The following is a 27,357-nucleotide window of genomic DNA, read 5'->3' on the forward strand; positions in this document are numbered from 1 at the left end:
TTTATGTAAATTTACTGACGGTGTAAATTTCAAGTTACTTGGCAATCTGAGATTGTTGACATTTTATGCAAAAATAAAATAAGGATTTAAATATAAACCCCAAATTTCCTATCCACATGAAAATTAAATAAAGGTATTATTCTGTATCTAGTATGTATAATATAATTATATTATTATATAACACAATGTAGACACACAAGATTTTCTTACAATTAAGAATTTTTGTTTTTACATAGTTTAAAAATGGGGCGTCGCTCATCAGATACAGAGGAAGAGAACAGAAGCCGAAGAAAAAAGAAACATCGCAGGCGTTCATCTTCAAGTAGCTCCTCAGACAGCAGAACATACACCCGTAAAAAGTCTGGAAGGAAATCAAGGTCGAGGTCACGGTCTCGAGATCTCCAGTCTCGTTCACATTCTTATGAGAAAAGGTGCATTTGTAGTAATTTCCTGGCTGTTGCAGTTGTTTACAAATCGGGTTCTTTCATACTGTGCTACAAAGCTAGAAGTGTTTGAATCCCATGCGTAGTCAGTTCTAGTTTGGGTTTTATAGCAGATTTAGCTCTTAATCTTGGAGGAAAAAAAAGGTGTAAAGGCAGCTCCAAAGATAACTTCTTTATTAAAACATCAAAAATAACCGTTTCTTTCTCTCCCTTTTAAATAATGAACTTGGAATCTCTTCTTGGAAATACAGTAGTTCGTATGTTAACATCAGTATGAAAAGTAATTTCATTCAACAAGTCAGACTATTTTGTCATTTTTTTCTGTTGTAAGAAGTCAAGTAGGGCTTTCAAGACAAGAAGGTAAACTTTCTTAATTGAAAGACTTGAGCTGATTTTACAGTAAATCTACAAATTTGCCATAAAGGCTAGTTTTCACTATCATTCTTACTGTTTTTTATGTTTACAGAACACAATAGTCAGCTGGTTGTGGGGAACACAGGTCATGCAGTGATATTCACCAGTTCTTTTCTTGACCTAACACCATCTTTCCTTCATCAAGGTGGCACCCTGCAGCACCTGATCTTTTTAGATATCCTGGATATGTCTTCAGTCTGGCTTGAGGTGACCCTGGATTCAAACTGATCAGGTGGTGGACAATTTAGTGGAGCTGGAAAATACTCGGCATGTCTAGCTGCACTGGAAAACATTAGAAACTGCTCCTGACCAACTTTTCTTTAGTTGGTAGAAGAGAGAAGTCAATGAGGGGCAAGCTGGCTGATTCTGGGGGTTTTTTGGTTGTTTTTTTGTGTTTTTTTTTTTTTTTCCCTCCCTCTTTCTTCTGTTCCTGCTTAGCATCTACATACAGCCCTTAGGGGACACAGTGAGATGACATGGGCTTCGATGCCAGCAATATGCTGATGACATGCAGCTTTATGAATCTCTTTAGTCCAGTGCAGGCATGGCTATCTCTCAGATAAAAACAGAGCTTGAAGGGAGATTAGAGTCTGGATGAAGACCAGTTGACTTAAATTGAATCCAGGAAAGACCAAAGTGTCTGCTTTTAGGATCTGGCCAGCACTTCTGCTTTGCCCTTAGTTTAGGATATTTGCTATTGGCAGTTAAGTCACTATTACACATTGGGGTCATACTGGATTTGTCTCTGACCCTTAAGAATCAAAAGAAAAAAAATCTCTAAGAGTACTTCTCTTCATCTTCATTTAGCAGGAACACTGCACTCGTCTTTCAGGTGAAGGCCTGGTCTTCAGTGGTTAACCTGTTAATCCTTTCCAGTCTGGACTGCTGCAGCACTACTTGTACAGAATGCAGCACCTTTTCTCTAATGCTAGATAAACGCATAACGCATTGACTAGACCCTGAATTATAGAAATGCTTCTATCTGGTGTTATATTTTAATACTGCTCAAACATCCCAAAGCCCCAAAATACAGGCATTCATATAAGGGCTATTATGTAGTTAGTTGTGAGGGAGCTGAAGACGGAGAGAATCTTAAGAAACGTTAAGACTTGGAAGGTGTCCCTTCCCCCAGTTTTGAGATTAGTTGGTTTAATCTGTGTATTTAGTATGTATTATTTCACCTTTCTCCTATGTGTATAAGAATTTATTCTTTGAATAAATGAAATGTGGCGGGGGGGAGGGGAAGAAGATACAATGCTGACTCCTGGCTGAACTCAGGAGAAAACTTCCAAGCTCAAATGGAATAAATTAATACTGATTATTTGATTACTAACAGTGTGTGTATGTGTATATATAATGTGTGTGTGTGTATATATATTTATTTTAAAAAAAGTCTGTTTATGTCAGAGCAGTCCTAAGATTGCATATTATAAAAAATTGAGTTAAGTGTGTATGTTTATATAGACACATATACATAAAATATTTTCAAGTGTACTTAATTTAAAATACATAAAATGTAGAGTTGTACATAAAAATGTATGTAGTATGGCTGAAAATAATTATATAGAGTGGCTACGTGGAAGCTAACATTTCATGAATTTCATTTTTAGTGCTGGATTTTTAGTTCTTTATACTGAAAAGAGATCTGTACAGTGTATCTCTGTGTAAATCCTGCTGAGAATGTAGGTCTAAATGTTTCTCTTAGCTTAGATTTGGCAGAGGCGGTGAGTTCCCATAAACTGGTTGTGTGACTAAGAACTATCGAGAGCTGGGTTGTGTTCCTAGATTTGCCCTTGAAGTATTGTATGATTTTGGGCAAATAAGTAATTTCTTTCTCCTTCTGCCCTTTTTCTGCCTTGGAATATATATTCTGCAATATATGCTCTTTAAGACAGACATTGCTCACATGTATGTAAATTACTTAGTACAGTGTAATAGTGGTATCCGTTGAGGCTTGTAGAACTTGTTGTAATACAAATAGTACATTTTTGAAAATTTTTATATCCTTTTCAAGAGTAAACTTTTTCCTTAGAAGCAGTAGCATACTAACAGCATGGTCTTGTTTTAGACGCAGACACAGATCAAGCAGTAGTTCTTCATATGGTTCTAGAAGAAAACGCAGTCGTAGCCGATCAAGGGGCAGAGGAAAATCCTACAGGTCTCAAAGATCAAGATCAAAGAGTAGAACAAGAAGGTAAGACTTTTTTTCTAGGGAAAGGAAATAAAAAATATTAATTCTACCTCAAAAACATTTATTTAAAATCCCCATATATAAAGTTATATATTTTGCATTTGTTCACATGCAAAAAATTGGTAAAGTCATCCTACTTTGGTCTAACTGTAATCATCTGAAAATGTCTTAAGAATTTTTTTTGATTATTGATTTCTGTAGCATTGGTGCATAGTATTGGCTCACTGAAGATGAGACTTAACTGTTATTTACTCATCTGTATTTTTCTTGAAAAGAAATAAGTGTTTATAGTTGCACAGATTTTAGCTAATATTCAACACTGATGTTGAAAACTGAATTTTTGATAAATCAGATTGTGACTAATAGGTATTTTCAATAATAAACAGAATTTAAATATTTAAATTCTATTCAATTTTTTCAAATTATATTAAAATCTATTTCATACTTTTGTGATTAAGAGAACCTCAATTATTTGTGGTTTTCAATTAAAAAAGAAGGTTAATTTAAAGTTTATCTGTGGATATCAGAATTAGTATTATCATTTTCTACTGAAGTCCATTATTGAGTGATAAATATCAGGCAGACTGAAGCTTTTTTGGTATGTGTTTACAGCTCTTCAGCTGGGTAATTTTGTGCATCTGTATTAAGAATTTACTAAAACCATGTTATTTTCCTATACCAAACCAGTAGAATTCTTGCCTCTAAATGTTGTTGAAAGACATAAGCATTTCACTTTTTCCTGTTCATATTCTCTCATGACTTATTCACAGCTGTTCATTATAATAGTTGCCTGGACACTTATTGTTGCAGTGCCTTTGTAGTAGCAATTTGGTTATTCAAGCAGTCTGATCTCTCTGAGTGTACAAACCATCAGAGCCATAGACTCCTTGTAAGCACCTGAGCTGGGTGTAGAAATATTCCTGTAAATATCCACTGTTTTTTATAATAAAATCAGGTTTAAAACAATGAAATGTCAAAGGAAATAAGGTGAAAATGAAGGTGTTTTTCCATTATGTCAGATACTGAGTGTTAGGAAATATGATAACCTGTTTTAAAGATCTTGGTATTATTGTGATAAATATAAATGGCAGGTCTTGTTACACATAGTTTAATATACTATTGCTCATGTTTTCCAAGGTGTTTAGTGATCTTAATTGCCATTGCAATATATGGAAATTATGCACCTAAAAATTTAACTTGACTTCAGTTTATTTCATTTTATGCTGTGAAATATTATTTATAAAATACACTGGCTTTTCAGTACTCTAGCTATGAAGGTATAGCTGCAGGTCGCTTTAAATTATATTACTATTCACCAGCATGGTTCTTTAGGGAAAATATTTATAAATAACATCCTAAATTATCAAAGGAAAAAAAAAGGTCTTTTGGCATGTTAAAAGCATAAAACTAAAACCAACAGGTCACATTGACTGCTTTATTGTGATTTTCAAGCTTGCTCTCTACTGTGATGTTATGCCATGATGAAGCCATGGATTAATCTTATTTCTGGGGAGGAGTTAAATCAGTTGCAGAAAGCTGCTACTAGAGACCTGCATTTTCCATATTTATTAGTATTGAGGCAGTTGTAACAATGCTAAATAGTTCCTTTCTTTACACTCTCAATCTGTCTTGTGCGCTTGATCAGAGGTATGGGGCAGCTTTCTGAAGAGGAATTTTGAGTACGTTATTCTTCAGGCAGGAAAAGAGCATGCTGGGGAAAGAGAAGGAATATGATGCAGGGGTATAAAAAGTGAATGGCATGAAAAGATGATTAGGGAATGATCAAGGTCTTCAATATGAGACCTATGGAGGCATCAAGTGAAGTTTGCTGGTGGCAGACCCTAGTCAAATTAAAGGTTACGGTTGCCTGCATATCATGTAATTAAGCTGTGGAACCTCTTGCTGCTGGTGGCTGTGGATACCAAATGTTTAAATGAATTCAAAAACAGGAAAGAAAAATCCATCCAGAGCTATTAAATGTGAAGAGACCGTATTTGGCTTAGGAAATTGTTTAACTGTCGCTTTCTGGAAGCTGGGGGGAATATTTTTTGCTTGTCCTGTTCTTGTCCCTTTCTGTAAGCTTATCCTGTTGGCTGCTGTCAAAGGCCAGATGTTGGGCTAGATGGGCCTTTGGTCTGGCCTAGTGCAAGCGTGCTAATGTTTAGGAAATCAAATAACTTAAGGGTTTGTAGTGCTGATGTCATTATGGAATTTTCATAGGAATTTGGCATCTGTAATTCATTAATTTTTGCTTGGGGTGGGTCAGTGTATTTTCTTTCATATATGATTTTTAAAGGTAAGTACTGGAGAAAACAAGTAAGTATATAGTGTGTGGTTTTGCTTTGAAATAGTGCAAGGAACCTGCCTGACGGTTTCCCTGAAGTGTGGAAGTGTAGCTGGAGAGCAGCTGTCCTTCGTGGCTTTCAGTTCAGGAAGTTAGCTGGGGCTGTTGGGACACGGTTTCTCATGTTTGGAAATAGGATGAATGAAACTATGGAGTTGCATCTAGGAAAATGTAGCACATTTTGAGAAGTTTGGAGAGGAGACTTGGAAGAGCAAAAGAAGAGAATAATACAAACTGCAAATGTGTAAATGGACTTACTTTTGTAATTGAAAATGATAAGGTGAGCAGGTGCTACTCTAAAGGGAATCTAGGGAAAGTGTTCCTAAGTAAAACAGTAATTAACCATTTGTTAAACTTATTTTTGAATAACAGGAGATAAAGAAAAGTTAAATTATGCTAACTTAAGCAGAACCTAACCAGAGACACCTGACTCAAACTGACCTATTGCTATCTTATTATGTTTAAAAGAATTTCTTCTCCATCTTTTTGTTCCTTATTTTTGAAGAAGGGAAGAGAGATTTGTGGGAGAATCACATTAGACCTTGGCTGCTTTGGGTGAAATGATTATAACGGGTGGACACAGACTGTTCCAGTCGAGTCTCCACTTTGTCATCTGCTGTGGTGGTGTTTTCTTTTAACCGCATTGGGGCCTGAAGTTAACATTTTCATCCCGGGTTTAATTATTTATACATGTATCCCTTACTTACCTTTTAAAAGGTGTTTCTTCTGGAGGGCTCTGTTGGTTTATAGAGCTGGGGTGTGGGGGGGCTTGTTTGTTTGGTTGTTTGCTGCTCTTGAACATGAGGATAACACATCTTTCCTTTTCTTCCTCCATGTTCTCAGGTGCATCCACTTAACCAGGAAATGCATATAATGACTTAATAATTTTATTTTGTTTGTGTGCAGTTTTTCCCAAGTGAAACTATTGTACTTTATTTCTGATTGTCTTTGGCTGTTCTTGTCAGTATGATTTCCCTGGCTGTTGCTGAGGTGTGATAACATTGTGAAATCCAGTTAATAGGTGTCAGAGATCTTATCTGAGTGTTTACAGAGATATAATTTTCCTTTTTACAGAGAATTTCAGGATCTCAATACATAAATAAGATGTTACAACGAGGAAGGGCTTGTATTTTATATTAATTGAGACTTTTGTGCTTAGCATTTTTGAGAGAAGGGTTGTTGGGAGAACCAACAATAAAGACTAGTTTTTACTACAGCAAAAATGGACTCTAATTATTTGCTTTAATGTTTGAAAAATTATGTAAATAGGAATCAGTCAAAATTCAGATGGTTTCAGAAGCTGTGGCAATAGCAATGGAGGTTATCTCCCCTAGGTCGAGTAACAGGGAATTTGCGAAGGCTCGTGGGAGGATTAGCTCCCTGTTAGGTGTCCTTGTATACAACTGTCTCCTGTGGCCACTTATCAGCAGTAAGTTAGAAAAAAAAAAAAAAAAAGGTGTGATTAAAGCTTTGCAGAGCATGAATAATTTGTTGTAACTTTTGTTTCCTACTAGTCTTATGTACTAAAATGTGACATTTGAACCTGTATTTTCTCCAGTTAATGGAGATCTAATATCTCATGTGTCCTTGGAATACACATGGATCAGGTTACTAAATCTTGGAGTTCTTTTAACCTTTTCATTAACTTAATATTCTAAGTTTCTGTTGATACTTCATGTAATTTTCTGTTAAAGTCGTAAAGTAAAACTAACAGCTAATAAAATTATCAGAAGTAACTCAAGCAGCCAACTTGCATTAGCATAGTGAGGAGTGTGTTACCCACTGAAGTATTCTTGTTGATCTCCTGCTTCTGAATTGACAGTTGCAGGGAATAAAATCTACTGAATACCAAAAAGCCAACAATATGAGATATAGCACTAAAGTGAAGGTCTGCTCTACACTACTCATATTTGTAACATTGCTTTTGAATCTTCAGAGTACCACTCTTAGGACTTGAGCAACTGTGGTTTTCCAGTGGGAATGGAACTTGCACTAGATAACTAGTCTCATATTGGAAGTTAAGATCCATTACATGGTATCTTTAAATCACTAGACTTGTTTTTGAAAAAAGTCACGCAGATGTCAGGTTCTGTTTCTCATAATGTCTTTTCTCCTTGCAATTCCCCATCAAATTAGGATCGTTTGTCTTTGAAGGCAATGAACATGTTGGTAAAACTATTTGTGGCTAGAATATAATTTCTTAATAACTTCTCCAACACAGGTATTTTATTTGAATGAATAATTTATAGAGCTTTATGTGAAATTATTAAATATCAATTTTTAATTTGAAAAGTTTGGTCTCTTAATGATTTAAAAAAATATTTTGAGTTGCTATTGTACTTTTGTAACATAAATCTAATTTTTTATACTTTATACTAGAAGATAAAATGTGTGCATATTGTAATTATTTTATTTTAGATGCATTTTAGGAGTCAAAAAGTGGGGCTTTCTAGTAATGCTATAAATTTAAAGCTGTCCTACAGCAAGATAGTACAATGCAAATATGACTTAATAAGATCACAAACTGAATTTCAGCAAAACAACCAAGATTTACATTAAATTAGGAATTTTAAAACCGATTTAGTTTGTTTTACTGAGCATTTGCTTAATAACATTTTGCCTTCTTGCAATCTTTTTAAAGACAATAATTCGTCTGTGAAATGCAGGCACATCCTCAGTAGAAAAATTGAAAGCAACAGCTCACTTTCTGAAACCACACATATAGTGATATAAAGAAATATTTCAGCTCTACGAAATTTAATAAATCATCCCATTTCCTAATTTGATCATATTAGATGCTGATGTGGAAGAAGCATTTCAAATACCATCTCATTAATATACATCAGTCTGGGGAATAGAATGGAATACTTATGCAGAGATGTCACAGTTACTGTTTCTTAGTTTACTAAGTGGAACAGGTTGATGTGATACTGGGTGCTATTTGTCAATGTCTTGCTAAAATGGTTTGGGTCGAGTTATGGAGTCCAGAAAGACGGCGGCTGATAAATCAAAAGTGGATTGAGTGGACAGGAGGCAGTGATTGATACTGTGACAGGATATGAAGAAAGGAATCTTGATACAAGCATGCATGATATTGAATATGAGAAGGAAAATGGCCCTGGAGTATGGATATTATTCAAGGAAATGAGAATAATAATATCATCTTGAAATTATTGCTGGGTGAAGATTAGGATAGTTCTTATTAGAATATTGTGCTTCTCTAGAATGGAGAAACTCAAATTTCATATAATTTGTACGTGGATAGTCTTGTTAATATTTGTAGAGTTTTCACTACAATAGTTCTGCAAATTAATTGTATATGAAAATAGTTATTTTGCATCAGAACTTGTCTTTTAATTCATGTAGCTTTAAATAATATTAACCAAATGATGTTAAACTTTACTGCTTGTTTTCATACAATCCTATGATCGTAGAGTATTTCATTATAATTGCATTTAAATGTGAGTTTGTTTTTATTATCTGCCAAGTGCTTTTGACTTCTTCTATTATGTTAAATTGAAAACTGCTGTCCTGAAGTATCTTTGACACAGTTCAACCTAAAGACTGACACTATAACAGCTACTATATCTATACATATCCGAGAGGAGAAAATATAGTCCATAAAGTAATCTTGTTTGTGAATTTGATGGTTTTAGACTATCAGTGAAGGAAGTGTTTGGTCAGAGTTTTGGGGTGGGGAGGATTTAGTTGCATCTGATTTCTTGAACCTTTTTTCACTCTAATTGATTTAATATTGAAGTGTGTACGTCTTATTGCAATCCAGTGGCAGGGTGACCTACCCGTGGATGGCTCTGGAGTAGGCTTGTCTGTTGGTATGAAAAAGCAGAGTGTAGATTGAAGTAGCTGTTATCCTCACAGTGTAAACTAAATTAATTTGTGTTCAACCCCCACAGATTGTCAGAATTCTTTGGTTTTATTAGTTTTATTTATAGTTTGTACTATTTAAAGATAGTCTTCTAGTCATGCAGAAAAGTGCAACATGAAAAGGATCAAGAAATGAAAAATACTGATTTCTTTATAATAGTACTGTGTCAGTATACCCATCTATTGAATAGTTAGGTTCACAAATTTAGTGATCTCTAAAGCTAGTCTGATTTGCATTGCCTGATTTATGACACACAGTGATGATGGCATTACAGGAAGCCCCTCCTCCCCCTTTTTAGCTGCATTTTCCACCCTGCTGCTTCAAACACAAGCATAATGCTAGACAGTGCTTACCTTGAAGTTAGAGATTCTTGCCATTGGGTTTGGTCTGTGCTCAAAAGGTCATAGCTTCTTCCAAACAATTATTCATGGCGGTGCAAGCTGTAAATCTGTGCTGTGCATCAGTTGTTCACCCTATGTTCTTTATAGCATGCCACTGTAGGGTATAGATCTTAGGCTTTGTGCAGCTTCCAGTTTTTAATACTGGCAAGAGTCAGTCATCTTCTGCGTGAGGTTTCTTTGTCTTTGAGAATCTCCTTTTTTACTATCTTAAAAAATAAAATGTAAACCCTTAGTTGTGATATGCCATTAGCGATCATCTTTTTTAGCCTTGATGGTAGACCTGGTTGCTAACACATTTTTGCAATGCTGTTTTGCTTTCTGTTGTTTCACTTTTCTGCTGTCCAGTGGTACTCTTGGTCACTTCAAGTGTATTTGTAGTAAGGAAGGAGAAATGGGGAGAGGAGTAAAGGCGTAAAGTCGATTAGGAGTTGAAAAAGTTGCACAAATAGTGATGCCTTCATCCTTAACTCAGGCCATGCGTGTCTGCCCTATTATGTTTTTGTGTATGCCACTTGGCTAATCAAAAGTCGCTCTATTTTTGAGGTTAACTTTGAAAACTTAATTTTTCTTTTTGCAAGAAATTTCTTTTGGCATTTGTTCCCATGTAGAGCCAAGCTGCCTGGCTTCCACCAATGCACCAGTCTCTGGAATGACTGCCATATGGGATGAGAACAGCTGTTGGTGGAAGCAGCTGGAAAAAAGGGGTATTGATTTAAGCTGATACATAACATCTGTTGTACTCCAGTATCATACCTGTAGCATATTAATTATGTATATGAATGAATACTACATATCCTACAGTTCACATATGAAATTTTGATAAGAATGTGAAAATATTTGTCTGGTATATTGTTTGCCTTTATGACAAGGTATCAATCTGAGAGTTGTTCTGCAGTTTGGGAAGATGTAATTCTTGGCATATCTCAGAGATGCGCTAATGAGCAAAGCGTGAGTCAAGTGGTTGAATGTGACATGGTAGTGTTGTCAACTGCTGCAGCTTTTTGCTTGGATAGCATCAGTGTATCTCTATATTTGTCGCCATTATCAACAGCTTTGGGAAGAATTTTCTAGGAACAGTATCAACCTGAAAAGAAAATAAAGGTTTATAGTAGAGAGGAAGATAAAAGGATTGCGTGTTTTGAGGTAGACATTGATGCCAGCAGCAATGTGTAGTAGCAGAGTTAATGACAGATAAACAAAAAGCAGAATTGTGAGGGGCCTTGAAAATTAAAGTGAGGGTTTATATGGAAGAATAGGAGGCAGTAGAGAAGAGAGTAATAAAAAAAAAAGTGGGGAGGAGAATGTGATGGCTCAAGTAGTGGGCAAAGTTCATCACATAAATGGCAAATAAGATGAATTGAAGTTGCTTGGATCTAGAGGACTGATTTATAAGAAAGCTATGAAAAAAAGAAAAATTTTAAATATGATGCAGATATGTGAATTAAAGTTGCTGTTGGTTTCACACAAAGAGTAGAGGTCTTGCTTGTGCAAATAAGTGTGAACATAGAGGATGTTAGCTTTTCTTCCCTAAGCTTTTCCTTTCCCCCAGAAGGTGAAGGTTCTCTGACTTGGCCATCCTACAGACATCAGAACAAGGTAGTGTGAGTTATGGGAAGGCGATAGGAGGAAGCAGGTCAGGAACTAGAAAGGTGAGTTCGTGAGTAACTAGTAGTCGTGACAGGAAAAAATGAGATTGCTGCGAGGGAAGGGAAAGGGTGCTAAGACTACTCCTTTTGGATATCCAGCGTAAAGGGCAAGAGATAAGGACAAGACAGTTGTGAAAGACAAGATTGGGCACAAATCGTCAGACGGTATTGAAAAGATGTCTTAATCTATTGAAATGCTTTTTGGACATTACTGTCTTTGGAAATGGATCCAAGAATTTTCCAAAGAGAAGCAGATAAGTCCTATAAGAAATCAAGCAATGCTATTTAATCAGAATATTTCTTTTGAAATGTTTCATTGCTTCTCCCTGGTGCTAACTATCAGGGTTATTATTCTTTTAAAGTCTTGGTCTGCTGACTGGAATTTTTTTTTTCTTCTTTCCTCACTATGCTGATTAACACTGTTGAATGCAACTAGTTGTACAAACCCACATAATTGTAGGAGATCAATATAAACATTACAAATTTGCCTCTTTTCTTAGAGGTGTAGGAGGGAAAGTTTGGAGTCTTTGGTTTTGGTCCATTAGAATGTATGTTTAATTAAAATATTGTAATGTTTCTTGCATTGAACTTCAAATAAAGGCTTGGGGCAGGGAAGAACTAGTGAAATGCATATTATTGAACTTGTTCATGTGGTCTTTAGTTTTTTGTGGATGGTAATGTCAGACTGTTTCTTCTTGTTCCATCAACATCTACAACATCTACAAATCAACATCTGCAGTTTTTATTTTGGATCTTGTGATTGTATTGGAGGCTATATCACCAATAGTCAAAAGGGTTTTTTTGTTTTGTTTTTTTTTAAGCTATTATAACTGTGGTTTTTTGAAAGAAACTTTAAAAATTTATCTATAGGAATATAGTGGAAAAAATACAGGAGTGAAGCTGTAGCGTTCATGATATCCTAGAGCAATAACCCACCAATGAGCACATTACCAAGATCTAATTGACCGCTTTGGGAAATTAAACTTCATAAGGCAATGCCAAGGGCTCTTAAGTTATCAATAAGGCCAGATAGCTGCTAGTGATAGTGGCTTTGATTCCTTTCAGTGGTATTAAAAAAAAAAAAGGCTTAAAAAAAAAAGATGTGAATGCATAACTGCTGTTCATTTAGCCATAAGTACTGAGTCTAATTACATGAAAAAACTTTTTTAAAGCAGTCCAGGTGTTATATATACAGAAAAATAAGAAGCTATACTTAAAACGCATTGTAAGACCTTTTATTTCTCCCTTTGGAAGGGGTGTGCTTGCAGGCTGGAGTTTTGGGGGGAGGGTATGGTTAGGTTTTCTGTTTGGGGGAAAGGTACTGAAGAAGATGTAAAGGAAGAAGAATTTGATTTCCCTTAGTGGAGAATTGGCTCTTTGATTTTGATGTAGCTACATTCTAAACTTCTATATACTTTTTTTTTTTTTAAAAAAAACCTCTGTTTCTCAATTACAAAAGCTCTGGCCATGAAATAGAATCTATTATTTTTGCCACAGAGATAGTATTTCTAGAGGCAGCTACGCAAATCAACATATAGCAGATGTCTTAAAGATTCAATGGTAATATAATAAGATAGCAGCAATTTACTATATCAGATCACAACTATTTCCAGCGTTAGGTAACACTGATTAATCTCTAGAATGGGATTAACATGTGAAACTCAAAACATATGTTTAAAAGTTGTAGAATTCAGCAGAAACACTTTACTATTTACTTGATTTCATCTTTCATTCTTTCTAATTCTAATAACAGGTAACAGTGCCTAGTTTAAAAATGTTAGAGAAATATATGTGTTTCTGCTGAAAGTGTTTTACTGCCTTTTATTTATAGGGTTTATCTGAATGTCAGAAATCTTTACAAAAGTAGCAGTTGCCCTGTAACAGAGTAAAAGCAGCTGTTGACCCTTCATATTCAAAAAATTCAACCTGAATTTTTTTGAGTGTAGCTATGTCAACCTTGCCGAAGGTGTACGTGTCAGAGTGGAGATGGACAGCTTCCCTGTTCATGATGGGTTTAATGATGGATTACTCTTTCTTCCACTGATTCCTTGCCACGTTTACTGTGGGCATTAATAGTTTGATTGCCATTGTCTATCTTAATTTTTGTACATTACTCTTGTGTTGTTTTATTCGAGTTGCATGAGGGGCAGTTATAACAAGACTGTTGTTCTTCTAACCAAGCACCTTAGCTCAGGGTCAGCAGCCTTTGAAGTGTGCTGTGCCTGACGCTATGCTTCTTTCCAAATTAGAGATTAAATATCCTGTGATAAATGTGCTGGGGCCTGGGAGAAATTAATTATCAGAGAGAGAAGATGATGTTCATCAGTAATACCTTGGAAGATGGTTTGGGACGTAGCGGGAGCCAGGAGTTGGGAACCACCGCCTTTCGTCGATGCTTTTCTCGAGGTAGCGTGGCTCTTTGCTCCTGGCTGTGCTGTGCGCCAGTCGCAGTCTGCGTCAGAGGTGGCAACTGCTGCTCTTGCGTTAGTGTTTTGTGAGCGCTTTTTCCGTATAAATCGGCCCACGGGCGTGTGTGTGTTAAGGATACTGCAGCATAGCTTGGATTTTTTTGATGACTGCTTTTGTGCAAGGGTTGGGCTGTAGCCGTTTCCCCTGATCAGAGGCTGTTCACTAGCGGAGCGCTCCTCTCGTGTCCTACTCGCAATGCGCATAGCACAAGAAGCTGCTATATATAAGGTCCTAGGTACTGTTATACAAAAAAAATTTATCCCATATAAATCAGTTGTTCTTTAAGATCCAGATAGGCAGCTGCCAGTTTGAGTTTCGATTATGACCAAAGTGTGGTCTGAGGGTGAGCTCCGTGCCAGATTAAGCTGACTTAAGTTGGGGCTGCTGCAGCGCTTTCTTGCGCGTCCCTTCATCCTTCAGCACATGTTCCTGTCCTCCCCTTTAAGCCTGCGCTCGGGCTCCCCTGTCTGTGCAGCAAGGTGGTTCAGTGTGCTGCTCTGTCTAGAAGCTAACCTGGCAAAAAACGGGAATAAGGTTTTGGTTAGAGAAGGCTTCTTCAGCTCTCCCAGTAGGTTTTTTTTCTAACCGGGAGAGCCAGGATGAAAAAAGGTAAAGAAGTGCTTGTTTGTAAGTGGAAGAAAGGTAGGACTGCTGCAGCCCTGATGTTGATTGGCTTTGACTGCTATAGAGCTGCACTCTGAAATTTAAGTTAATTTTTGTGTAAAGAATCAGTGTGTGATTTTCCTGACGCTGTAGGACACTGAAGGCAGAGTATTTTAGACAGAAAGGCACTTCTTTAGACCAAAAGACAAAATAAAATATTTTGTAGCAGATCATTTGTGTTAACAAAGCTTTTTGAAACTACTTTTGAAGGGTTTTTTTTGTGATTTCATTTTATTGTTTCTCTAATTTGCAAATCTGCTTTTATCTGAGACAGCCTGTCTTTAATCCAGAATTAGGGACAGTCCGAGTGAGGAAGTGACCTTCGGCTGGGAGGAGGACAGGATCAGAAGTGGGTAGTACTTTCAGAACGGAGTTGACAGGAAACATGTTATTTTCTTTTCTTTACCTGTTTTTTTTCTCAGTAAGTGTGGCAATGGAAAAGATATGTGCCAGTCTTGTAAGAAAAGCTGAGTAACATGAAAGCTAGTGTGTATAGTTGATTTAATATGAAAAAATGTTTGTTTTTACTTTATTTACCTTGTTTAATATAGCTTGTCTAATGAACATTTAATTATTATAACAAATTACTTTGAACAGTGCAAGATAGGAAGTGCTTTGAACAGGGAGATCTGTTTTCAAATATGCATAGAAAGAAAGAAAACTATAATTTTAGCTGTCTACCTGGTGAACATGTTTGTCTCCTGAAAAGAAAAAGATATTCTAACAGGCTTTATAGCCTTTTACGGCTGTTAAAAGTTAGTGTCACTAAGCGATTTGCAATTGCAGATATGGCTAGAGTAGAACTTAAATTCCCTTTTCACAGAGAGCAGAGATTTCTGAAGTTTGAGTTCAAGGAGAATAATAGCTATAAAGCATCTTAGACACACAGCTCTGTAGTTTTGAGTCCACATTTTTTTGTCTATACCAGTAAAAAGTTAACTTAATTTCAAAATAGCTTTTAATGTTCCTTTTTACTGAATTAAAACATGTCTTTGACAATAAATTCTGGATTTGATATGCTTGGAAAAAATTTGTCAATGGTAAAATATAAAATTTTCCATGAGGAACGATGGAGTTCAGAGTCAAAAAGAGCAGTTCCCTTCATTACATTTTTTTGAAGCTGTCTGTTTTCTTTCTCTATATGAAATTAGCAAGTATATAGTACGTATGTGCATACATGATAATGATCACATGAAAAAATGAACATGTATATCTGTACCCTTGCTGTGCACTGTGTTTGTGCAAGGGCAGCAGGATCCATGTGAAAAAGGAGTTTCATTTCTAAGGGAGGCTTATAAGCAGTGAGAATTATCTAAATCCTTGAGTTTCTGATTAGTTTCTTGACCTGTAGCAGGAAAGAGTATAAATAAAGATAAATCAAAATAATAATGTTTTTATTTATTTCCAATATGGTGAGAGAATACTTCCTCAAACCTGACTCTAGTTCCTTATTTATTTATTTATTTATTTAACTTAAAAATGTTGGAAAGAAGTTAAAGTTTATTTAGCTACTTCACAACAGTGAATTTATAGTCACAGTATGGATATATATGTTCATGCCATGTCTTGTGAATAGGGAGGCAAAGATAGAGGTCTCTGCCAATTCAGTATTACTTTTGTAACAAAAGACGACAATACGGTGTAGTATTGTATTGCAATACAGCGTTCTCCCTAGACATGGGCTTTTAACCATCCCTGGAGGCTTCTAAAAGAGGAATTGAATGATTAAAACTGGCAGAGATGTTGATTCAACAGGGACCTTAATTTCTATAACACACATCCTGGAATATTCCAAGCCAGTTTTCTCTTTACATTTGTGAAACTTGGCACGTTTCACAAGCTAAGCTAGAACCCTGTTTGTGAGAGAGTCCACCTAGGAAAGAGAGGTGCCACAGCCAGAGCGGTGGTGGTGGTTCCCAGTGTTAGGCTTGTGAAGAAACTGAGTCACAATTCAAAGTAGTAAAGAAAACACCTCTCCTCCCCCCCCCCCAAAAAAAAACTCTCTACCACCAAAACGCATCCACTAGTTCTTCTCTTTTAAAATATAAGCCTATACTTACTAAGTCTGTCATTATTTTTAAACAGTAAACTTGGTAAGTCCTAATTCCGTTCATCTTGTCTAAAAATTTGGAGAACTTTGATACCAGTTCATAAAGCTGCAAGCTGCTGAACATTATTGCTTCCTCCCCAAATTATGGGGAGAAGAATGAAGTTGACAGACTTTCAGCTGCGATATCACTATTTGAGCCCCCAAGGGCATCAGTCATCAGAAAAAAAGAGGTATATTTGATTTAGAGACTTCTGGAAGAAGTGAGATAGTTATGTTATCTGTATGCAGTGTGAAAAATGGCAAGGAAAGTTCCTCCAAGGGACATTTTATTACTCTGTATTACCTTTCCTCTTCCTTTGTCCTTTGCTGTTTCAACTAGCAGCGTTAAACGGTTGCACGTTGCTTTCTAAAGGGCGCCCGTCTGCGGAGTCGGGTTAGCCCCGTGCGACTGCGTGGCTCGGGGTTGCCCGCTTCTGCGGGGCAGCAGGATGCCTTCCGGAAGGACTCCCGAGTTGGGGAATCAGCAGGAATAAAGCTGCTGCTGCTGATGATTTCTGGTCCTGATGTGATTAGATTTTAGCATATTATGATTAGGATTCTGAATGGAGTATTATATTCTGAAATAACTTCCTGACACATGTAGATTGTCTTTTTCCAATCCGTGCTAAATCAGTCCTTTATACATCTCGCCTGTTTAATCAGATGTAGTATAGTGTTGAAGCGAGGGGCAGAGTGATTCGCTGAGTATTGCTCAGTGAATTACAATCAGCCCCCCAAATTTCATCCCACAAAGAAATTCTTTGTCTATAATAGACCTGAAAGTCGGAAGGGGCGGCTGTGATAACCTCTGCTCGGAGTGCTGTACACCTGCTGGTGCTCCCCTCCTGCTTTCTGGTCAGGTGGTGCTTAGTGGTTCTTAGAAGTTTGCTTCCTTGTTCACAGCTATTCAGTGACACTGGTTCTCTCTCTCTCTCTAGCTTTTGTGGTGGGGAGCGGTGAATAGGGCGCGAGGTGCTTGCAGACGGAGAGTGAGCGTTGGGGAGAAAAGGGTCAAGCCGGGCGCATTCAAGTCAAGATCAGGTGAGAGGCAGTTTTAAAGCTGGAGTAAGGCACTGTGAACAGGGAGTGTTGCCAGCTTCTTAGGCAAGACGCTGAGTCTCGCTGAGATGCCAGAGCAAGAATATATATAGACGACAGTGCTTCATCTGGTCCTAATAGAGGGTTATTGGTATAAAAATTTGGCCCTGCTGAAGTCAATGGCAACGCTGCGCTTGGCTTCAGTGGTTCCAGATTTTTCACTCAGTTGTAATGTTATAGGAAGAAAGATTTGGGAAGAAAACTCACAAAACTTATTTCAGGTATGTACAGGGCCTTTGTCTTTTTACTGTCAGAATACTGGTTAAGTAATTACCTGAGCAAAATGTAAAATGTTTTATTTGTGTTAAATATGCAATCACATAAGGAAAAATGTCAGAACTTCTGTTTGTTTTGAATAGTGGAATTGCAGGCAGATGTTTTTAAACATAATTTATACTTCTAAAAATCATTTTTAAAACTTAGGAAAGAATAGGCAGTAAATTACTTTAGTATCTAAATCTTAATGCTAACTGTAACTTAAATATTCTGGTTATATTTTTGTAGAATTTCTTATTTTGAACCTTTAAGTTTCCTGCAAATTCATATATGCATACCTCAAAATACAGTGAAACAGATGCTTTCAATGTGGAGTTTCCTTATCCATAAGTATTTTTTATTTAAAAATATTCTTCAGTTGAATTTGGATGAAAAAGCAGTTTTCATAGGGTCAGATCAGCTCCTAGGAAGGCAAACTGAAAAACTCTCATTGATTTTAATGAGTTGGATAAGGCCCAGCTTGAATAACTGATTATTTATTTATTTATTTATTATAATTCCATATTGGTCATAGAGATGGGGAGAAGGGTGGTTGTGTGTGTGTGTATATTTACTGTGCATACATTGTTATATATCTGTTTTTTCTTCTACAGTTTTTGCTTCTCTTATATGAAAATACGCAGGGGTAAGCAAAATTTTAATAGAATTTAAATTAATCTGCAGGATAGCACTGAAAAAATCTGTTACCAGTCTATGTCAAAAAGATATGCTAAAAGTTTTCCTGTTAAAGCTCTAAGCATCTTGATTGGAGAATGGGTAAAAAAAAAAAAAAAAAAAAAAAAATCCTTTTCCTATTTTTCTACTATATAGTCTTCTTGAAGTTCTTCCAAATTAGATTTTAAATGCCAATTAGGAGGTTGAATATACTAAAATAAAAGCAAATACAACCAAAATGGCCTCACCTTATGGCTAGTTAGGCTTTTTCTCTCAAAAGCAGAACCTTTGCTCTGAGCATGGCTTTGAGAAAGATATTCAGCTTAATGAACACATTAATTAGAACCATAACTATTTATAAGATAATTAGAAACGAAGCATGGTAAACTGGGCTTTTCCTGCAATTAATGGAGGATTAATTACTGGAGGTAATGAAGTGGATTTTTAAATGCATTAAGGTGAAGTACAGAGATGTGCAAGGCTTTGTGATAGTTGCATAATTATTCCAGGCTGTTTGAGCATAGCTCATACGAGATCGCTAATAAGCATCATTGCATCATTATGTATGCACTTAAAAAGACTTACCACCAAAATGACTGCCTAATTATTTCTAATTGGCAGGAGTCTGTGTAGTCATTGAGCTGTTTGTAGCCATTTTAAGGTTCATTTAACTATCCTTGGGGCCATGTGATAGATGGAAAAAAGCTTCAACTACACGCTGGCCTTGGCTGGCGCCGTTAATCAATTTTGGTGGGCTTCAGTTTGAAATGCATTTGCTCACGCAGAGGTCAAAACCTGAAGTAGTCCAAGCAAAGTTTTGCTTTTTGAAGCCACTTTACTGTATTCATTAGCAATTAGTAAAATAATTGTGTCTGTCACTATATTTGGATTTCCATATGACTTGGTATTCTTTCATCACTGTCCCTTCTTATAGCATATTAGCTTCACTGGAAACCAAATATTCTTCCAACAGACCCTTTTAGCAACTTCAGTGTAGTGGCATATGTTCCGATATACTACCTTTCTTCATTCATTTGTTAGCTTAAACAGTGCAGTACATTTCAACACAATCTTCTAATTTGCTCCCGATTGATTGCTGAGTGAAAGTTTCTACCCAAGGACAACATTTTAGGGCTTTTAAGGATATCTCTAAGGAATTAGTCATTAAGCATTAAGAGAGGAAGCAAGAAGTAGTCAAATCGAATTCTGACGTTTACCAGAGTTTTGTAGTTAGGGCATCTATATCCAAGATGTTGACAGCTATGTATATTCAAGGACGTCTTTGGCAGAAGAAAGCTCTGCAATATCTACTTGTTTAAAAACACATTCTTACATAAATGTTAGTACACTAGTTCTGTCAATAACTACATTACAAAGTTGTGAATATCACTTTCAAATAACTTCTTTGATATGTTGTAATTAGTATATAGTTATTTTATCTCTACTATATCAGATTTAATGTGACATCCCATTAGGTAAGCGTCTGTGAAAGTTTTCAATGAGTGCGTTGTCCTGTTAAACATAATCATAACCATCTGTGGGATGTTGTCAATGTACATAAGCCATTCATATAGCTTAAGAAAACAGTGGTGAGCAAATTGTAAGCTAATAAAATAAAGGTCAGCTTTACCATTTTTGTTACAAAAAATGTGATGTTAATAATATGATGTTAAAACATAAGTTTAAAAAATAATTGTTCAGATTATAGTTAAAATGTAAGATTGATTGAAAATAGTTATTCATTTAAAAAAGGTGAAAATGTCATTTATTCATTAAATATTAGTTTAAGTGACAGCCAAAGTGTTAAAGCAAATGAATTGTGGTAGCATAAACTAAAATATAAACTAATCTTTAAGTTGCAGAATTGTTTAAATTTTTTTAGTTTTAATTGTTTCAGTTTTGAGACTCTCATAATGGTAATCTTTGAGGGGAGATCATCTCTGTAAACAAATATTCAAGACAGAAAAAAGTTATATAACATACAAATAGCCTTTGTTATCGATACTCATTAGGAATTAATTTTACGAAGTCCAGTCAAACATGTGGTAATGGCAACGTTGCTCCCTAGATCATCGGTGCCATTAGGGAATACGCGTTAGAGTGGAATGGCAGTGCTGATCTGCCTTTGACTTTCTGTTCGGACGCATGGACAATTCTGGTGTTAGTCAAAATCGTAACTGCTGATGAGTATGGTTTTCTGTGATTTACAGTGTAATTTAGCAGTGCCATGGGAATCACACAAGTATAGCTATCACGTTAGTTACAAAACTGTTCACACTGAGAATTTTAAACAAACATTTATGTAATTGCCCGATTAGATCATCTGGTTTCTGTTGAACGTGGGTTCTGAGTGGACCCCATAGCCAAGCTCGTCTCTTCCCATACTGAATTTCCTTCTCCATGAAGGTGGAAGGTCGTCTCTGCTGTCCTTTTGGGGTTTGCTTTAGAAGACCAGCTTCAATTCCCCGGAGCTTTATTAGGGTTCTGCTGTCAGGAGCCTTCAGCCTGCTTTGAAATGATGGGCTGCTTTGGTCCTCTTTGGTCAATCCTTCCCATTCTTCTGGACTTTCCTCTGTCTTGCCTGGTGGAACTTGAAGTTATTGCTGCACTGTATTGTCATCACGCTATTTCTCTGCAGATTGCTCAGCAGTAGGACACTGGTAGATAATATTATGCCATATGAAATTAAGAGTGAATGTGGTCTAGTGTGTTTTGTTCCCCCCCCCCCCATTTTGTAAGAAAATTACTTCTGTTTTCATTGACATGTACGTGGCTTTATACATTTTTGCACCTATTTTGGCCAAGTAAATACAATTGGGGATAGCTAAGTCGTTCATCTTTTATGAACTTTTTAATGTACTATATTTTAACAGTTTAAGTAAAGATGTTTTATTCTGTAACAAAAATATGATGTACAATTAAATGTACATGTATTATGGCAACAGATGTCTACAAACCAAGAAAATGCATTGGGAAAGAACTTTTAGTCATGCTTTTCAACTTTTTAAGCATATATTAAAATGTAGCGCGCATTAGGGAGGAAAGAATAACACTATTTAATAAATAACTTTGTTTAATTTCAGGTATAGCTGTTCCCTTTCTGAGGAGAGCTCCCAAAATACATCTGAGACCTTTGGCTCTCCTAGAAAACTTGAGAAGAGAAAATTTCGTATATTGAAACTGAAAGGCTAAACAGAAGTAGTAACTAGAAATACAAAGTTTCAGACATGTAGCAAAGATCTCAAGTATTCTGATGAAAGTTTTTCTAAAGACTGTAGTGAAGTACCTGAATTACGGAGTATTCCCGTGCTCTTATAAAACCGAAGCGTGGTAACCAACATTGTGAAGCTTGTAGCGCATTGCAACTGTGAAAGGCAGTCGATTGCTGGAGGTGAAATCATCTCATGTGCGGAATGGTAATGTTTTGATTGCTTGTGGTTAGAAAAGATATCCTTATACTAGTTACAACAGGAAAGTACCAGGCAGGGATCAAGTTCTTAGCATGCTATGTGCTGTTACCGGCATGTATTCAAAATACAGTTCCAGGCCCAAAGACTTTACAGTTTGATTAGTAGCAGGAAACAATAGGCGGATATGAAAACAAAGCTGGAGAGCCATGAAAAATACACAAGAGTGAAACAGTCTCTAACTGACTTACAGCACAAGCAGCGAAACGCGGGCAGCTAGCGTTGCCGTCGTAGCCAGCGTAGTGATGCCAGCGAATACCGAGAGGGGTTTGGCGGTGGCAGGCAAGTTTTCCCTGCTTAATACGTTGTTAGTTCAAAATACATTACTACCTTTCTGTTCCTAATCTCCTTATGTCCCAAACCGTTTCCCCCCAGACTTCCTCGTAACGGCATTAGTGTGGCGTGGTGTGCTGGGAGCCGCGGGGCAGCCGTGGGGAAGAGCGTTGTTGACGCTTGCGAGAGGCACAACTGGCAGTGTTTCATTTGGGGAATTTTACATTTTAATTCTTGCACTGACATTTCAAAAGAGAGATGAATGTTGTACGTAACAGCTGCTGCTTCAGACTTCTTGCAGATTCAGGAAGGCAATGCAATCCTGGTTTATAATTATTTAGTTTTTTGGGTTTTTTTTACTCTGTGGTTTCGTGAAGTTTTGCAATTTTACGTTTTGAATTAAAAGAAAAGTTTAGAATAGAATTTAATAGTGAAACTTTTTGAGAATATTTCTTAAGCTAAGGATTAGATAACTAGAAATCTCACTTTAATTGATCATTATTATCCATTTAAATTGAGACTAATATTTTGTGATCAGTATCATCAGCTGATCAGAGTAGTCATAATACGTTTTGAAGTATAATAAAGTAATTTTATTGCTTTGTGTATTTCATTAAGCAACTCAGATTATGTTGAATTTCTCCTTTTGATATGTTACTTTATTTTAAAATCTTCTATGTAACAGTTGCAGGTCAATGATGAAAATATTTTTCCTTTGGAATATTAAGTGAAATTTTCAGTTTCCCATTCTTGGAGTTTTTAATTAGTCACTAGAGTTAAGGTTTGGGAAAAACACAATAAGGTTGTAAGTGATAACTTCCAGTAAACTAGCTTTTGCTCCTGATAAGCTTGTCAGCTATGTATTCCTCAGTCTCGAGCAAATAAGCTGTTCACTGTTCATCAAGTAGAATTAAAAAAAAGCTTTCCTCCATCTACACAGTGTTCATAAAATGTGCAATATTACAAATGTGTCTAACTTGCATGTAAATTAGAAAACTATATTTGCATTTATAGAATGTGCATTGAAAAATAGTAATAAAATGTGCAAACTATTTATATACTGTTCTCAAAGATTTTGACAATATGGCATAGTAATCTTTTGCTTTCTCTTGATTTTTAGTGCTTCAGGAATTTCTGAAGCCCTTTTATGACTTCATTTTACAGAGACCTGATCCCGTAGTAAAAGTGTGGCTATTTTCATTAAATAATACATTAAGAATTTTTAATTTGGGAAAACAAGATTTTTTTAAAATCTTTTTTTAATGTTTCATAAACCTAATGTGGCTTAAAAAAAAATATGTGCAATATCTGAATTTTTTTACATCTTTTGAAATTTAAACCAGAAATATCTGATTATAACAACAAATTAAAGAAAGTTTCTGTTCTTCTTAACTGTGAGCACAGATTAATGGCTTAACTTGTTACCAGCTAGGTAAGAGTAGACACACAGCTTTTCTTCAAAGTATTATTTCCAAAGTGTTATTTGAGGCCTCAGTTCATCAAGTGGATCAAGTCTGTCCGAATAATTCCAGTCTTTTAACTTAAGTGTTCATTTTTAAGGAGAAGCATGTGCTTTAATCTTGTTTTCAAGCAAGTTTTTGGGTCATTTTAAGTGGTAATGGAAGTTGCTGCGGTGTTGAAGAAAAAGCAATGCGGAGACTTTTTTTTTCCTTAGTTCGGGTGTAGGTCCGTACTGGTGGTGCTTACTGGTTCGAATGCCTCTTGTGGACAAGGATGGTGCTATAACGCTCTGCACGCGCGCGGTTTTGCTGGGTGTGAGAACAGTTAGTGTCCCATGCTGCGAGTTTGATTTCAAGCATCTGTTTAGGTCATTTTATTCAGCTTTCTAGTATCTCTTTGTGGAAATAAGTATATTATTATTGTCTCCTAAAGCTCAAACCGTGATTGGGGCCTCAGTCTTGGTTGCTGTACAGTCACACAAAGGAAAAGTTAGTGGTGTCGTCAAAGACGGACAGATGGATAGAGCTTACCTGTAAACAGTTTGAGCTTCTCGGAAGCACCAGGGCAGTGAAATTCAACCTTGAAATCTCTCATTTATATTTCTTAATTTCTTAACATAATAGTTGGAGGTGTTGTCAAATTTACAGCAAATAATTACCTGGAAAGTGGTTCCATCTGGAAAATGAATTTCAACTTTTTTTCACTGCTGCGTGCTACATCCAGATCTTCCTGTAATAGCAAATGCAGAGTCACTAATGCATGTAAGATGTAAAAATGAATAATTTAGTGTACTTGTTGAGAGTCCTAAAAGTAAGCCATGCCTTTTTTTAATAAATCCAGCTGTATCAGGAATAGAATAACTGCATGTGTATGTGTAAATTAAATATAAAGCCTGATGAACTTAATAAAGGAGTATGTTACTTTGTTCACTCATGTAGAGTTTGTTTTCCCACTAATTTTTTTTTAAAGAATGTAAAGAGATATAAAATGTCTTTCCTGCAGGATTAGACAATCTGAAACAGCAGAAGTTTCATATAACCCATTTTTTTTCTGGTCATCTTATGCCACATAAGCTGTAGGCAGCTCCGGAGCTAGGTTAGAAGAGCGAGGAGTCCCTTTGGCTCGTGTTTGCGTGGCAAACTGCTTTGCTTCTGCCTTGCACTGAGGTTGAGTAGCTTTTAAACTCCTGTATTGTAACTTCTTGTAGAAGAGGAGTTAGATATTCTCAACTGTTTCAAGCTTTTTCATTAACAGATTACTGGAATACTTATCCTTAACTTTGTCTTAATATGCAAGTGTGTATATAGTATGTGTGTCTCAGTAACTTCTTTCAGCGAAGAGTACAGCTAGATAGAGCATGCTTCCCTATAGGGGTGTGGGTGTTTGTGCTTCTGAAGTCTAGGTCTCTGAGCCTGCTAGGACTGCTTTGAACGAGAAAGGACTGGGCCTCGGGACGGGGGGGGCTTTTCTTACTTTTATTTAACAGCCAGGACAGTGTACTAAATCTTGTTTCTTTATTATCTTATTACCTAAGTATTATTAAATTTAAATACTAGCTTTTTCTGTTCAGTCATAAGATGGCTGTATGAATGTATGGTTAAAAAGCCCTACTTTGAAGCAGTCTCTAAGGAAAGAAAGAAAGAAAGGTGTGTTGTTTGCCTGAGAGATTCACTTCATGTAAAATCTTTTTAAGAAAACATTATCTTTCCTAATTTGAGGTGGAACCTTAATCAAGAGAGGCAGTTCATAGCTCGTAACCTTCACCCAGGTTAACAAGGGAAATGAAAGATGCAACACGCTTTCCGCCCAACAAAGATGGAGCTAAAGATGCTCAACTGCTTTGGACCAGTTGCATCTAGGGCCCCTACTGTGTAAGCTAAAGGGGAGCGAGAGCACCCTCCTCTTCGTTAATGGCGTGGAGCAGTCTACAATTCCAGTAGATCGGGGGAGCTGTTCACACAGCTGTTCTGCTGTCCCAAATCCCAGGCAGCACACTTCATTACGCTTCCTCTGGCCACAGCTGCTCCCGCACTCCTGCCTTCTGCATAAAACAGCCTGTTGAAAAGTGGCATGTAGAGTTTTCTGTGCTGAATGCAGAAATAATGTGTGTCCAATAATGCTGCAGTTAGTTTATGTTCTTCCATACATATCTGTAATGTGCATCTGGCCTTTTCAAGCAAATCTCCCTTCTGCATGCAAGGAAGTGCTCAAGTGAGCCATTTGATCAAGGAAGCAAGTTATAGTGACATACAAGTTAGTAACCTTTGTTTAGTATTTTGTGAAAGCACATCAACAAAAGCAAATGATTTGTCTCCATGCTTGAATAGCTAATGTTTAATCTATGACTTATATTTCTGGTTTTCAGATAATATTTGGTGAAGTCTGCTTTCTGATTTTAGTTTTCTATGAAGGCCTTTGCTGAAGTGCTCCTAAAAAATGGGAGGGTTCTAGTCAGCTTTCTCTTCTGATCACTCCTTTTGTAGGCAAGGATTTCAGTCCAGACTCCACAGGAAATATGTCTCTGGACAAAGGACATCTGATGAAAAAGCACAATTTATTTAAATTTTATGTATTTCTGGAGTCGGTTGTTCTTCGTCCAGATGTTTGTCCCCTGTAGGTTCCCAACATCTTTGTGATGACGTTGTTGGCATATACTGAACTGGAGGTAGGTTGTCACTTTTGGCTCTGGATCGAGAGTCTTTCAGCTACTTTAAACAAATGCTTTACTGGACAGTCAAGGCTTGTAGCAAAGAAGTCATTTTAATCTTCTTTGAAAGTAAGAATAGGTAGAGCAGAAGGTTGTAGTCTGAAGACTAGATTTGTAACAAATGGACCCCTTGAGAATAAACAAAGCTAAAAGTCATGTCTTTTCTATCTGTTCTTCTGTCCTGCCATATTTATGTACTGTTCATGCTAAGTTTTCTGCAACTAAAAACATTTGTTATTATGGCTTACTGGAAGTTTGAGTATTGTTTCCTTAAATGTTCAATTGCGTAATTAAAGTGATTTATAGGTGAAGAATTGTTTCATACAGAGTTAAGTTGATGCCTGAATCTGGTGAATCCCTTTTGTCAGCTCTGCAAACTGATTTTGATTCTTTGTTGTTTATATTTCATCCTGCAGTTCTCCAGCGCTGTGGTGATATTGTTACTCTCTTTAATACACTTCTATTTTGTCTCTTCCCAATTGCCTAAACAGCTGGCTTGAAACAACTTCTTTTTCCTCTTAGCACCCACCAGTCTCATTTCAGACTTAAAAACTGACCGTCTGTTTCTGCCTGTTTTCATTCTCACTCACCTTATATTTAGCCATAAACAAACTCTATTATCATACGCATTATCTATACTTAACTCTCAAATGCATTCATTTTAAAATTGCAAACTAAGAGTGACTTGGAACGTTTTATAGAGGTAGCCTTATTTGAATTAGAAAAAAGATAGTATTACTCTCTTCCACACTTTGAACAACTGTGGTTGGTGCTTGAAATTATTTTACATTCTCCAATAACTCATCCTGTGATATTTTTGTTTTTTGTTTTCTCCTAGCCGATGAAGTTGAGTTAAACGAGAAGGTTTCTCTTTA

The 27,357-nt window shown here is 36.4% G+C and overlaps 1 protein-coding gene across 1 annotated transcript in view; it reads left to right on the forward strand.

Moving 5' to 3' along the window:
* Positions 1-27,357, forward strand: part of RSRC1 (arginine and serine rich coiled-coil 1) — a 170,664-nt gene that overhangs the window by 7,496 nt on the left and 135,811 nt on the right. Inside the window, exons 3-4 of the mRNA XM_067301560.1 lie at positions 237-431; positions 2,926-3,051. Coding sequence (XP_067157661.1) covers positions 244-431; positions 2,926-3,051 — 314 coding nt within the window. The 5' untranslated portion in view covers positions 237-243. The remainder of the gene's footprint in view (positions 1-236; positions 432-2,925; positions 3,052-27,357) is intronic.

This window comes from Apteryx mantelli, chromosome 9, assembly GCF_036417845.1.
Source record: "Apteryx mantelli isolate bAptMan1 chromosome 9, bAptMan1.hap1, whole genome shotgun sequence".
NCBI lineage: Eukaryota > Metazoa > Chordata > Aves > Apterygiformes > Apterygidae > Apteryx > Apteryx mantelli.